This window comes from Ascaphus truei, chromosome 8 (assembly GCF_040206685.1).
Source record: "Ascaphus truei isolate aAscTru1 chromosome 8, aAscTru1.hap1, whole genome shotgun sequence".
Classification (NCBI taxonomy): Eukaryota; Metazoa; Chordata; class Amphibia; order Anura; family Ascaphidae; genus Ascaphus; species Ascaphus truei.
In genome coordinates, this window is record NC_134490.1 from 32,363,981 (window position 1) to 32,379,157 (window position 15,177).

Here is a 15,177-nt window from a genome sequence, read left to right on the forward strand (position 1 = left end):
AGAACTCAAGAACTACTGATCAATCTACTTCCAATAACAAGATTGTTAAGAAGATCCTCACTAATCCGTTGCAACAGACCCTGGACTTTGCCTAGCCTAGAGAGAAAGCAGGATCTCGCAGTGGATACAACACAATGGATCACATCCAAGTCATACATGAAGTTATTTCCCGAAGTAGAGAGTACGATCTACCCCTCATTTTAAAATTCATAGATTCCGAATAAACATTTGATGCTGTCTATACCTCAGTGGTCCTAGATGCATGAAGACCATGTTGAAGTGTACCTTGGTATTATAAAGAACATTTATTAGCGAGCCACATCAACCATTAGATTATTATGAATATACTAGCAAGCTAAGAATCAGCACGGGAGTGCCAAAGGGAGACACCATGTCACCAAAGCTTTTCACTGCAACACTTAAATTGTTTAAGACATTTAAATGGAAAGGAAACAAAATCAACAGTGAATATTTTGAGTCACCTACGATTTGCTGATGACATTTTTACCAAAAGTCCAGAAGACTTCCAGCAGCAAATTGTAGAACTCGCTGAAGAAATGCATGAATGTGCGCCTCCATATGAATCTCAGTAAGACCAAAGTAATTCTCAACAATTGGGTCAAAGTCTGCAAAGATGAAAATAAACTGAATAGAACTAGAAGAAATTGAAGAGTCTACCTTGTAACAATGGATGGGAACCTTTTGACAGAAATCAATAGATTAATGAAGACGTGACGGAGCACATTTGGAAGAAACGAGACTACATTTCAAGGAAGCCATCCACTGTGCCTCAAGAAGTAGTATTCTGCCTGTGCTCACGTTTGGATGTGAAACTTGGACCCCAAAGGCTCGCAACCACAATACCTGGAAGATCCTTGTGGATGCCTTCATCCAGCAGTGAATGGACAAGGGCTGGGAGATGATAGATATTACAAATATAGGATATGATAACTATATACAAAAATGTGGAGACAGACAGCACTCAAAAAATGCATAAAACTAGGTCCAGAGTGCTCAAGAGAACAGGGAGGACCCTTATTCCTCCAAATAATATCAAAGGGAAAAAGAAGGGGGGGGATACCCAGCACTCACTGACTATACTAAGATATCAAAAAATAGGAATATGCCAAAATAGAAATATTTAATCATGAAAGCACAAGAACATAACGCTGGAACAATGTCATACACGAGCCGCAAATTAACGAACGGTGAGCAAAACTCTCAAGGTGCAAGGGAAAAACACAGAGGGAGGGAAAGACAAGGAACCACCACACAGGGGAGGGGGAAGGAGAAAGGGAAAATAGAGGGGCAACGTTTCGGGGTAATGACCCGTTCCCTAAGGTCCAACAGACCAAAGGTATTTCCCTATACCCTGTGCCTCAAACACAATGAAAAAATCCCAATGAGATCAGCTAGCAATACTAGAGTCACAAATAATGAGCAAAAGCTAAGAGAACAAAATGTCCAAAAGCAACAAGAGGAGAAACTGTGATACTGCACTTGATCTGGACGAATCCAACGTCACTGTCCTCAAAAGTTTCTCTGTGTCTCAACCTCCTGCTGCTGAAGAGGGGCTGCTGTTAAAGCTGCCGTCTGATCCAGATTGAAGTATGCTGCCGGGAATTACGTCACAGGTGGGCGGGGTGAGGCACGGCTGTCTCTATTGGTGCAGCTGTCTGCCAAGCGTTGTCCAAGGACCGCCCCAATGTGGAAGAGAAGACCATGCGCATGTGCACCAGCTCATAAGTCACCGAACGCACGCACGGGTATTCGCATGCGTACATCTAGCAGATTATACTGCATGCGTCCTCCGTTGTCACGGTGATGACCGGTATAGTGAAACAACGAGCCAGGCCATCGAGCAGAGTGAATGCAGCCAGCAAGAACAGCATATCTCTAAGGGGCATAAGAGGCAAAGGGAGACAAAAAACTAGTGTCAATTAATAACCACATATACATTCTTTCAAAAGTCCAAGCACACTCAGTCTTACAACTCATTCACTAGCCTAAACACATTAAAAGGTCCAATGTATAATTAACTGTGTATAAACTGTAAGCAATGTGCTGTACGCAAATGATCTTGATAAGGAAGGCCTGCGAATTCCATGTCTGACATCCATTCAGTCAATTTGTAAGGGCAAGGAGGATAATCAATACACCTGCAAATGTCACTCTGTTTGGAAATGATGCAGGAGAAATGCAGAGATAGGGGTTATACTAGAGAATTACTAAGCAATCAAAGATCCAAGGCAGAGGTCCCACTAAGGTAGTCACCCCTTCATGGTAACTCACGAGCTAATCAAACAGCCATACAATTTTCAATCCCATTTGTGTCCACTTTCAGCACACAAAGTGGACCGATTAAAAATACAATTTTACGCCATTGGCACCTGTTACAGAGTGATCCCCTTCTTGCCCCGACATTCGCTCTTAAACCCCTATGTTTCCTATAAACGGGGGGAAAATATTCCAGACCAACTAGTTAAAGCGGATATTGGTGACACAGTGGTCACACAGACCATCCTACTGACTCAAGTTGGGGTGCTACAAATGCTACAGCTGTAGCCAGTGCAGCAGCATCCAGGAGGCTGAATACTTTCGTCATCCACACACGGGCAAACAATATGCTATCAAGGACTTCTATCCCTTTTTATCTAAATATGTAATTTACCTGATTAAATGCCCTTGTTTGGGATATGTGGGGGAGACCACTCAGTCAGTGAAGGATCGGATTTGACAGCACAAGGCTGCCATCCGCAGATGTGACTGAGAGGCACTGGTGGCACATCATTCACACTGGCTGGGCACAATGCCAGCCAATTAAGGTTCCAGGTGATTGACAGCATGAATTGTCGTGGTGGTGATACCTAGAAAACGTATCAGACGTCTGGGGACAATGGCCCCTACAGACATGAATAAAGAGCTCGACCTCAGCTGTTATTTTTAAACTGTTTATTACAGTATCTCACTGATTGTCTGGTCGGTGAGTAAACACACACGGAACACATTGATTGCCTCTCGTGTCCGCAGACCTGTCCGCTGGTGTATCCGCGTTGTTGCTCCTTTTACTGAATTATGTGACCTAATGCCCTCTGTTCACCATTGACAGGAAGTGCTGTGATCCATCCTTGAACTGCGGTTGTCTCTACCCACCTCTATCACTGGACACTGGTTGTGGCTCAGATCATATCATATACATTGATGTCAGACATGGAATTCGCAGGCCTTCCTTATCAAGATCATTTGCGTACAGCACATTGCTTACAGTTTATACACAGTTAATTATACATTGGCCCTTCTAATGTGTTTAGGCTAGTGAATGAGTTGTAAGACTGTGAGTGTGCTTTGACTTTTGAAAGAATGTATATGTGGTTATTAATTTACACTAGCTTTTATGTCTCCCTTTGCCTCTTATGCCCCTTGGAGATATGCTGTTCTTGCTGACTGCATTCACCATGCTCTGCACAATGGCCAGGCTCGTTGTTTCACTATACCGGTCATCACCGTGACAACGGAGGAAGCTTGCAGTATAATCTACTAGATGTACGCATGCGCATACCCATGTGCATACGTTCGGTGACTTCCCCTGAATGTCGGCTTGGCAACGCATTGGCTAGCCAATATTATGAGTTGGTGCACATGCGCATTACACTGTTGTACTTGATTATCTTCTCTTCCACATTGGGGCGGACCTTGGACGACGCTTGGCAGACGGCTGCACCAATAGACAGCTGTGCCTCATCCCGCCCACCTGTGATGTCATTCCCGGCAGCATACTTCAATCTGGATCAGACGGCAGCTCTAGCAGCAACCCCTCTTCAGCAGCAGGAGGTTGAGAGACAGAGCAACTTTTCGCAGGACAGTCACGGATTCATCCGGATCAAGTGCATTATACAGTATCTCCTCTTGTTGCTTTGGACATTTTTTGTCTCCTAGCATTTGCTCATTCTTTGTGAATCTAGTATTGCTAGCTGATGTCATTAGGGATTTTTCATTGTGTTTGGGGCACAGGGTATAGGGAAGTACCTTTGGTCTGTTGGAACTTGGGGAACGGACCTGAGGAAGGTGTCATTACCCCGAAACGTTGCCCCCCAATTTTCCCTTGCACCTTGAGAGTTTTGATCACTGTTAGTTATTTTGCTGCTCACGTGTAGGACATTGTTCCAGCGTTATGTTCTTGTGCTTTCATGATTAAATATTTTTCTTTTTTGGCGTATTCCTATTTTTTGATATCTTTTGTATGGTCAATGAGTGCTGAGTCCCCCTTTCCCCCCCCCCCCCCTCTCCCTTTTTCCTATATACAAATATATTTCAGGGTCAATACAATTAACTTTTAAAAGAACTACAGGCATACCCCACATTAACGTACGCAATGGGACCGGAGCATGTATGTATAGCGAACACGTACTTAAAGTGAAGCACTATCTTTTTAACACTTATCGATGCATGTACTGTACTGCAATCGTCATATACCTGCATAACTGATGTAAATAACGCATGTGTAACAGGCTCTATAGTCTCCCCGCTTGCGCACAGCTTCAGTATAGGTAGGGAGCCGGTATTGCTGTTCAGGACGTGCTGACAGGTGCATGCGTGAGCTGCCGTTTGCCTATTAGTCGATTTTGTCCTTACTCGCGAGTGTACTTAAAGTGAGTGTTCTTAAACCGGGGTATGCCTGTATTCATCCCAAGGGCAGTACAAACGACACAGATTTATCCCGTAAGGTTGGAGGAAAGGAGATTTCACCAGCAACAAAGGAAAGGGTTCTTTACTGTAAGGGCAGTTAAAATATGGAATTCATGACTCCTGTAGACTGTGATGGCAGATACAATATATATCGTTAAGAAAAGGTTGGGCATCTTTTTAGAAAGGATAGGTATACAGGGATATATACCAAATAAGTAAACGTGGGAAGGATGTTGAACCAGGGAGAAGCCATTACTGGAATCGCAAAGGAATTAATTTTTCCCCTTTATGAGACCTAATGTTTCACTGGGGTTTTTTGTTTGCCTTCCTCAATTTATTGTAAATACAACTATAGGGTAAGTGTCTACTGAATTTAGCATGGGTTGAACTTGGTGGACATATGTCTTTTTTCAACCTCATCTACTATGTAACTAGAAAACCAGTGTAAGGGGGGGGGGCTTCAGCATCACCCCTGGTGTCTTGCTTTATTTTGGACAGGGCTCTGCCTGTGGGGCCGCACATACCAGACAGATGACCTCACCCACAAAACTGTGGACATCTCTCGAAATACATACATACATGGAATTACTGCCTCAGAACACAAGATATCAGGGGGAAAAACATAAAAATGTATTTAGTGTGTGAAGTTTGAAACTGCGCTCGATTTAAACTTGAGATGGAATTCTCTCTGGGTGTTGCTGGGCACTTCTCGAGCAAAGGGGTTAGTGCCTTGGGTGCCGACACCAGCAATGAGGGGGTTAACTCTTCTGTTACATTTGCCCTTTAAAAAAAAAGCAGGGTTGCCCTCTTGGACACACTAGATACTCTGCTCCTATAGACTTTAGTGGGATAACCCTCGTACACACGGCAATACTGAACCCTTAGAGTTCAGTAGGATCATACCTTTGCACCCACTGTTTCACCCCACAGACTTCGCTGGAATATGGAACCTACACATGCTAGTAACACCCATATACTTCTGCCCGATCACCCTTTTACACACATCTATTGCCCCCTATAAACTTCAGTGGGTTCTTGCTCTTTACACCTAATAGACTTCAGCTGGAACGTCCCCTTAAATGCATGAGTTGCCCTCCTCAATGTCAATAGGATCGCCCTCTTGCATCCCTTCCCCCATAGACTTCAACAGTATCATGTCCTTGCACGTTGTGTGCTCCCCTAGACTTCAATGAGATCAGAAATCTCAGCCATCTGTGTCAATGGGTCAAGAGTTCTGTAATTGGTTCCGATTCCCTGGCTCCTATCTTGGTTAGGGCTCTGTCTCTGACTCTCTTCCGTTCCTGTTTCTTCCAGGCCTTTGGAAACGCCAAAACGGCGCACAACAATAACTCCAGCCGCTTTGGGAAATTCATTCAGGTCAACTATCTGGAGAGTGGCATCGTGCGGGGGTGAGTGGGAAGGGGGCGAGGTGGGGGTGGGTAGTGGGTGTCATTGTGCGGGGGTAAGGAGACCGGTGTACACAGAGATAACACTACCGAATATCTGGGAGCTCAAACAGGACAGGTTTAATATATTAAGGAAAGAGTACGGGAGGGGATACTCTAACAGTGTGACCTGTGATGCTTTTATAGGATCAATCTCTCCTAACACCAAAGTGTACTGATGGCAGTGACATGATTAAGGGATCACATTTTGTTTGATATCACTGTGTGTTCCTCAAGAGTTTGCACAGGCAAAGCCCCCCACTGTCGTCCCACCCCTATCCTCCATTCCCCTCTCTTTGGTTCTCTGAGGGCAGGGTGGAAAGGGTAAATAAAACACTTGATTTGACAAACCCTTTCCTATTCAAAGACCCTAAAAAAAGGCAATTTGCATTTAATTGCCAATGAAACGGAAGCAGACAAATCTTTGTTTTTAGCACCGTTGGATTTGTTTAGGGAAGCCAGTAAGACTGTAAAATTCTTTCCAGCATGTTTTATGGTGATGATTCTCCTAGCACTGTGACCTTGGGTTTTCACAGCTGCCTGCTGTGACCCCACTCATACAGAGTCCTCATTCCTGCGTTTTATCATCATTCTCTTACAGGGCTGTGGTGGAAAAATACCTTCTAGAAAAATCTCGCCTGGTCTCTCAAGAAAAGAATGAAAGGTAAGGATTTAACCTGAGAGAATCGCTCTCTGACTGCCAGTGGCACTATAGAAAAACAATGCATTATCATGAAAAGCTGTTAATACACTATTTATAAACTCTTCAGGAGAAGGTCTCTTTCCTTGTACCTAATCTATTGTCCAAGTGAGATGGTTTAGAACAGGGGTCTCGAACTCGGTACTCAAGGACGACCAACAGGCCACGTTTTATGGATATCCCTGCTTCATCACAGGTGGCTCAGTCGAAGAGTTTGAGACACCTGGTTTAGAAGTAGCAGACATAGGGACTCGTAACTGGGTTAAGATTTTGTGTGTGTGTGTGTGAGATGGGCTTCGCCAATGCGGGCAATGCCATGCTCCTATGCCATTGGCTTTCCCACTTCAGGCTTGTTGCATACAGGGCCACTGAATGATGTTTAGCGACCTGGGTCATAGACTTAAAATTATAGACCGACACACGTTACTACAGCACAGTCCCAGCATAGAGACATAGTAACTACGTTCTTTTGCTTCCTGCCCTTTACATGAGTTGAACCTCCCACCCCTGTTAGGCTGCGGACATAGTGCACACGATTGTGCGCACGAACAAATTCATATAAGTGCACCAGTCCGGCCATGCTGCCCGCGACGGTACAGCAGGATTTGGAGGAGACAAAAAATAGATTTTTTTTAATGCGAAGGCCGCGTCTCGCGAGCGTTTCAACCAATCAGGGCCAACCAGCCTGGTGATGTCACGGCCAGGCCTGCCCATTGCGCGCTTGAATGGAGTCCACAAATCGCTCAGGCGACAGGCGTGCGCCCGCCTACTTGCACACTATGGCCGCAGCTTTACTCTCCCCTGCATGCCTCTGAGCTCCGTCTCTCCTCCTGCAGGAATTACCATGTCTTCTATTACCTGCTCCTGGGAATCTCGGAAGAGGAGAGGAGAGAGTTCCAGCTCAAGCAGCCGGAAGACTATTTCTACCTCAACCAGGTAATTGGCAGATAACTTTAAGCTGCTTCATTCCCAACTGTCAAGATCAAAGGGCTGTAATGAGCTATTTGAGTGGTGCTGAGCCAGGTGATGTCATGGAGTGATGCTGATGCAGAAGGAAAAGGGGGGCCCTAATCGATTGCAAGGTTTGGTAATGCACTAATGCCGCCTCCTCTCTCTCTCTCCAGAACAACTTTAAGGTGGAGGAGGGGGAGGATCTGCGGCATGACTTTGAACGTTTGAAACAAGCCATGGAAATGGTTGGTTTCCTCCCAGCCACAAAGAAACAGTGAGTATTTTAAAACTTAGAAGTGCAAGCTCTGTTGGTTTGTAAAAATAAGAACTCATTGATAAAGCACCCTAGGGTGCGAAACGCGTAGGAGGTCCTACACCTCCTTTGGGTGATTGTATTATCAATAAAAATTTTCATTTTTAAACAACCTGGCTCCCTTGGCAGTTCGCTGCTATTTATTTTTTGTCTCAACCTTTTAACTTTTACAAAGCCAAAGGGCGTCTGGCACTTCCTCGTCATGTGAGCGATCACATGACCCAACCAGGCCCTGGATGTCAGTAATGGAAGTGGAGGGTGGGTGGTCCACTGCCGTTTCAACTGGACTGGTCGCTCCATAGGCTGCACCCCAGAAAACGAATAAGTGGCCAGGATGTACCTGGGCGGTGTAATGGTTAAAGCAAAGATGATTTTGGTTTCTTCTTCTGAATCAAGGGGATTCTGGTCAGTCCACCTAGCCAGCCCTTATACAATTAGAGACTATGAAAAGAAAGAGGGATACATAGTGATATAACAGAAGGGGAGCAGCCCTGCACCCCTCTTGAGTAAACATTAGTTTGACAAGCATCCCTGCATTTAGAGGCCCTCAATGAGAAGCAATGCAAAATCGTGTACATTTTTGTGTTTACATTTCTTTACTGCGCCTTTTTAGTAAATAACCACCTTGCTCCCTCACCCAGTCTCAATTGAGAGCCAACTGTAGATCACATTCATAGTCTGCATTGTTTTTCTTCCTGTATTCAGGATATTTTCAGTGCTGTCTGCGATTCTTTACCTGGGTAACGTCACCTATAAGAAGAAAACCTCGGGCAGGGACGAGGGTCTGGATGTTGGACCCCCGGAGGTGTTGGACACACTGTCGCAGCTTCTGCAGGTAGCGTCCATCCCGCACAGTGCTGGGCATACAGTGCCTCCCTTTTGCCCTCTGCCTGTCCTCTTCTCTCATGCAGGAAAGGGACAGAAGACAGTGACAAGAAAAGGGGGCGGCCTGGGTGAGCAGGAGCAGAGAGGACAGATAGGAGGGATATGGGGACAGTGAGCAACCAAGTGTTATAGTATAAGGGCACTAGAAAGAACGTGACAGAGAGGTAGGGTTTAAGTTAACCTAGTCACGGCCAGGTTCCCCAACACACTGCCCGTCCTTTCCTGCACTAAATGGGTTAATCTGTTTCGGGGTTCATCTGTCCCTGATGCTCTCACATCTGTGTCCTGCACTTATCTGCCCCATCTCCCTGTAAGTTCCAGTTTTCCTGCACCCATGATATTACCTTACGGGGGGACGCGCCCGTCTCTTGTGAGACGCGCCCTCTTGAAGGACGAAGGGTCTGAGTCACACCCCTCTTGTTTTATTCCAACAGGTGAAGAGGGAGTTGTTGGTGGAGGCTCTTACCAAGCGGAAAACAGTCACCGTGAATGAGAAGCTGATATTACCGTACAGCCTCAATGAGGTGAGTGGGTGCAGGAGAGATCACTTGTCTGGGCCTCCAGCATTGAAGTGGTTAAACAGCAGGATGAACTGACACATTACCAAGCTGACTTAATTCTGTATTGCTATTGACATACAGTGGTGCATAGAAGGTATGGTGGCAGCCATTTTTAAGAGCAGCCGAAAATAAAATTGGAACTATTAGAAGTAAAAACGTGAAACTGTGCTTGAAAGAAGAACAGAAGCCTTGGGATGGCAGGGAAGGTTATTTGCTGTTCAGCACGTCTTTCTCTCTTCGTATTCCCAGGCCATTACCGCTCGGGACTCCATGGCAAAGTCTCTGTACAGCGCGCTCTTTGACTGGATAGTTCTGCGGATAAACCACGCTCTACTCAACAAGAAGGATGTGGAGGAGTCTGTGAACGTAAGAGAGGGTGTAGGGAGAGTGTCGGTATATTGGGGTACGGGTGCAGGTTTGTCACCAATGCATTGCAGAGCAGTAGAAGAACAGAAACCCAAGCAGAGCAATGCATTGCTGGCCTAACGGGGCAGGGGGGGGGGCTGCTGCTTTTAACCCTTTTCGTGTCTGAGACCAACCGCCTCTGATGCCGCTGACCCCCTGATTCTAGCGATTACGCGACGGCTTTCCTGAGCTCGCAGGGTTGCTTCCTTAGTTGGAAACAAAAGGAGGAGGACCCCTTTCCATTTGGCTTGCACTTCTCTCTCTCCCCCCTTCCCCCAATCCTCCCATTTAGTTTGTGGTCCCGCACAGATCACAATCCCCACTACAAACGTGCAGCATATGTTAAAAGGCGCCCCCCCCCCCTTTCTCCCCCAGAAGCCTGTCTGTATTGCAACTGGGGCTAATTCCTTTGCATATAACCTACTTTTAAGGAGAGACTTCACCTTTAACCCTTGCAGCGCCCTTAAGGGAAGGTCACCAACTCCTGAAGTGGCAAGGGCAGGCTTGGGTTATTTTTACCCCTGGCCACGTCTCCGGGGAAACTGAGGCGGCTCTGCTCTATTCTCAAACTTGAAATTACAATGTGGTTGTGGAGAGCCAGAGCGCCATTGGGACACGGCCCAAACCTCTGGGAGTGTCTGTGGGGAACCGCCAAACCCATGCGTGTTTAACTTTTTTTTTTTCCTCGCTTTTATCCTGTTTTGATCAGTGTTTATCCATTGGCGTCCTGGACATCTTTGGGTTCGAAGATTTCAAAAACAACAGCTTTGAACAGTTCTGTATTAATTACGCTAACGAGCAGCTCCAGTACTACTTCAATCAGCACATCTTCAAGTTGGAGCAGGTGAGGAGGCAAAGCTGCCAGGGAGTGGGCAGAGTGATGGTGCGAAGGGGTATGGGCAGTGACTGCTGCAAAAAGCATCCGGTCTAAATAATGAGGCTCTGGATCCAGTGCTGGGAGAAGAGCAATATATATCTAACACACGTCCATGCGCCTGGTAATGCTTCTCTAACCAGCTAACAACTTCTCAGTGTATTAAAGCAGCAATCCTGCCCCCAAAAATGGGTTCTGATCCCGAGAGTGAAAATAGCCCAGTGTCCAATACCCTCTCTTTCAATTCGAGTGCACTCCCATGTTATTCAAATCAAAGATGTCGCTCGCAGCCAGCCAATAGGAAGCTGCAACAGCATTTTCTTGCGGATTCCTATTGGCCCACAGTTTGGTGACCATTTTGAAGTGTGAATGAGGGAGGTGAAACATTGGCACAGAAAACTGTAAATCTCTCAGAAACCGTGAGGGTCCCAGGATCTGAAAATAACGGGGGTCAGTTGTCCCAATTATTACCATTTTGCTTTATTAATTTGTCCACTTCGCTACTAAAGGCTCCCATTCATTCATGGAAACTGAGCAACAGATGGGCGTTAAGGGATATTAAACCCTATTTCTTTGACGTAACACGTTGCAAATGCAGTGACCCTTCTGTCACTCGGGGGTTAATCCAGTCTTGCAAATCTCTCTTATTTTGTTCCTAAAACATCTTAACGCCTCTGCTGGGAGACGGGTTTCTGCTTCCACTACCATTTCCTCTATGCTCAGTCCTTCTGTAAGAGATGCACTAGGCCGTGTTGTAACGTGTTACTGTGTCCCTGCAGGAGGAGTATCAGAGTGAAGGGATCAGTTGGCACAATATAGATTACACGGACAATGTGGCCTGCATCCACTTAATCAGCAAGAAACCCACCGGCCTCTTCTACCTTCTGGATGAGGAAAGCAAGTATGTGCAACATCCGGGATGCTCCGAGTGTCTGGGGGGGCAGCATCATAGGGGGAAAGGGTGGGCATCTGGCACATTCTCTGGGGCAGGTGAGATGTGGGCAGCTAGAGCAGAGGTGAGGAGGCTGGGATCCCCAGTGGGGATACAGACAGGAGGAAAGGGGGCACTGGTATGTTCTGAGCTGGGGAGGGGGGGGGTTCTGGGCCCATCAGAGCTGGAAGTAGCAGAGAGGGGGGCAGCTGTTCTTGGGGCGTTGTGAGCATAAATATAGCGCTCCACTGTGAGCAGCAGGAGGACGCGGAATATTCAAAAACGAGTTCAGTCCTCTCCCCCCGCTAACGTAATCCAAAGTGGGGGTTGCTAAAAATATATGGCCAGTATTTGACATTAAACAAGACAATCAAGCTGTTGTCATTTTCCCCACTTTTTTATGAAACGTTTTCATAGCCGGAAGGGGGATACAGAAGATAAAGTGCGGAGGAGAGTTGGAGACGGGTGCAGTGACCCCAAAATATATACTTCCATTACTAAAAAAAACACTGATTTCCGTTTAGTGACGTGTATTGTGCCCGTGTAAAGATTTTGTTGTGTACTCTTGTTTATCTGCCCATTTTATTTCTTGGCCCCTCCAGCTTCCCCCACGCTACGTACAACACCCTTCTCGCCAAGTTCAAGCAGCAGCACGAGGAGAACAAGTTCTTTGTGGGCACACCCGTCATGGAGCCTGCGTTTGTCATATGGCACTTTGCGGGGAAAGTCAAGTACCAGATCAAGGTGTGTGTGTGTGTGTGTGTGTGTGTGTGTGTGTGTGTGTGTGTGTGTGTGTGTGTGTACATTAATGTTTCCCTTTTCACAGGGACCAGTGAATTCTGTATGTCAGCTACTTATGTTCGTCTGACTAATGACTGCTTTGGAATTACTTTTTAAACAAAAGACAGAGCTAAGCTAATTACTTGACCTTTAAGGACTAGAAAACAGTCTGATCGTCAAAATACATTAGATAAAGATTTTTAAACCTCTATCCCAAAACCATTGGTTTCCCATCGGTCCAATTTCCCCCTTTCCAAGTAAGGGTTAATCTGCCTTCGCCATAAAACATGTCGCTATCCTTAGTTGACATTCGCCAGAGAGACTGACCCTTGAAGGAATTGTTCTCTTTCTGAGATCAGCTCTCTAACCACTACACCACCGCTCCTGCGTCTTTCTGCTGCAGGATTTCCGGGAGAAGAACACGGATTACATGAGACCGGACATCGTTGCTCTCCTGCGGAGCAGTGACAGCGCATACATCCGAGAGCTGATTGGGATGGATCCTGTGTCTGTTTTCCGCTGGTCCGTCTTGCGGGCGGCGATCCGGGCGATGGCCGTGCTTAATGAGGCCGGGAGGCAGCGGGCAGAGAGAACAGCTGGTATGACCGTTTCAATGGGTCATTGGTCACTATGTCAGTCTTTTGTGGAAGGGACAGAAGGTGTGATCTGTGGTTCCATTCTGTTTGTGTCCCTGTCACCATAGGGGGGAAAGTGACACTTTATGAGGCATAGGTCACTTCTGTCACTGAGATGGGAGGGGAAGACGGCATGGGGGTCCCTTCTGTCTGTCCCTGTCATCCTGCGGTGGGAGGTTCAGAGTGGTTGAGTGATAGGTGCCTTCTGTCTGTCACACTGCAGGGATGGGACAGACTCGTGTTCTCTTCTGTTAGTCATCTTGCAGTGAGACTGCATAGGCCCTTGTGCCTGTGGGACCCTGCAGGTGAGTGACAGATTCTGGGGTTCCATCTGTCCCTGCCTTTGGGTTAATAGTTTGTTCTTCCTGCTGCAGGTTGACACGCAGAAGGAACCTACCTCCCATCTAGTCTGTCCCTTACCATAGACAAGACAAAACAAAGAACGGCGCACAACGCTCATCATGATACCAGTGTTCTATTCTGTGCCTGTTTTCCACTTGCTTTATGTACGCAAAACCTTGAACCATTTTTATTATAAAATTGTACTTACCTATTTCACGATTAGCGTTGTGCGCTGTTCTTTGTTTTGTCTTGTCTAGTTACCCAGGGTCTTGGGCTACCCTTTGTGCAGCAGCAGACGCTCCATTTATTTGACTGGTAACACAGTTATTATATGACACTCATTTGGGTCTATAGTGGTATTATTTAATCACTATCATATCACAATTATTAATTCATTTTAGTTGCGCACTTGTATTGATATTCTTTGTCCCTTACCATATCTAAAAGCAAAAAAAGACGGTGCAAATCAGCGCTACAAAACATAAACCCCTATGGGACAATTGCCATATCTGCAATCATCAAACACTTTCACTGCCAGAGGTAGCCAGCAACGGTGATCTGCAAAGGGTTAATGGGTGCAAAGATACAGCCCGGCTTGTTAAACTTATTCCTGGTCTCTTCCTTCACACGCAGGCGTGGTACGAAAAGGGGCCAGAGTCCCACTAGGTGAGCTACAGAGATCGAACACCCCCATGGAGAAAGTTTACCGGTGAGAAGGCGTTAATATTTGTTCCCCCTCTGCAGCTGGAGAGACCTGTATCACATTTAAATGCATTGTAACAAAGGAAATAAAAGTGTGTGTGTGTGTGTGTGTGTGTGTGTGTGTGTGTGTGTGTGTGTGTGTGTGTGTGTGTGTGTGTGTGTGTGTGTGTGTGTGTGTTGCACTTTGAATATATTTCCAGCGCTCTGTTTTTTATTAAGGCTTGTGAAATGTTTGAATTACATTGATCACATTCCTGTTGCTTCTGTGATGAGAAACTTTTAATAGTGCTTAAAAGCTTCTTTATTTATCCTAAAATATAAGGGGTATTAAACAAGCTGCAGCAGTGTTACAGGCCCGGGAACTAAAAGGACCTTAAAAGGTTCACGATAAGGTGTGGGTGTGTTTTAAAATGGGATTTATATGGATTACAGGGTTTGCAATCCATGTTGGTTTGCACAACACAACATTTGGAAACCAGTCTTGCAGTGCCGTTATTTCCTTTAAATGTAACCTGACTTAAAGCAAAGATTTGCCTGTTTCTTGTTTCTTTGCAAATTAAGAACTTTATTATCTACGGGGAGTTTGTCAATCAAGTGTTTACTCAACCTCTAGCCCAGGTGCTCCAGTCCTCAAGCCCCCACCCCCCAACATGTCAGATTTTCAGGGTGTTCCTGGGGGGGGGATTGCAGACTGGAGTTGAGTGCCCCTGCCCTAGCCCACCCTGTCCGTGTTAGGGCCTATAAGGGGGGGTGGGGGAGTGTTTTGCCTGTGCAATCTCCTGTTCTGCACATATCACACAGAAGGGAGCAGCCAGACAAAATCGCCCCCCTCCTAAGTCTCCGCTCCCCGTGTTTACAAACCAAGTCTAATTTTAAAATAACTTGAAAAAATAGTTCTAGGCTTCTGATTTCTGTAATAACGACACCAGTCACCCAGATGTGACCCTTTAAACCTTACACTGGTTCAA

General features: G+C 46.1%; 1 protein-coding gene across 6 annotated transcripts in view; it reads left to right on the forward strand.

The window, feature by feature from the left end:
* Positions 1-15,177, forward strand: part of MYO9B (myosin IXB) — an 84,191-nt gene that overhangs the window by 39,171 nt on the left and 29,843 nt on the right. For all 6 annotated transcript variants that reach the window (XM_075611236.1, XM_075611237.1, XM_075611232.1 and 3 more), the window contains exons 3-14: positions 6,001-6,095; positions 6,733-6,795; positions 7,668-7,767; positions 7,956-8,056; positions 8,801-8,930; positions 9,415-9,504; positions 9,790-9,906; positions 10,655-10,789; positions 11,599-11,720; positions 12,353-12,494; positions 12,934-13,129; positions 14,141-14,216. In XM_075611236.1, the coding sequence (XP_075467351.1) occupies positions 6,001-6,095; positions 6,733-6,795; positions 7,668-7,767; positions 7,956-8,056; positions 8,801-8,930; positions 9,415-9,504; positions 9,790-9,906; positions 10,655-10,789; positions 11,599-11,720; positions 12,353-12,494; positions 12,934-13,129; positions 14,141-14,216 (1,367 nt within the window). The remainder of the gene's footprint in view (positions 1-6,000; positions 6,096-6,732; positions 6,796-7,667; positions 7,768-7,955; positions 8,057-8,800; positions 8,931-9,414; positions 9,505-9,789; positions 9,907-10,654; positions 10,790-11,598; positions 11,721-12,352; positions 12,495-12,933; positions 13,130-14,140; positions 14,217-15,177) is intronic.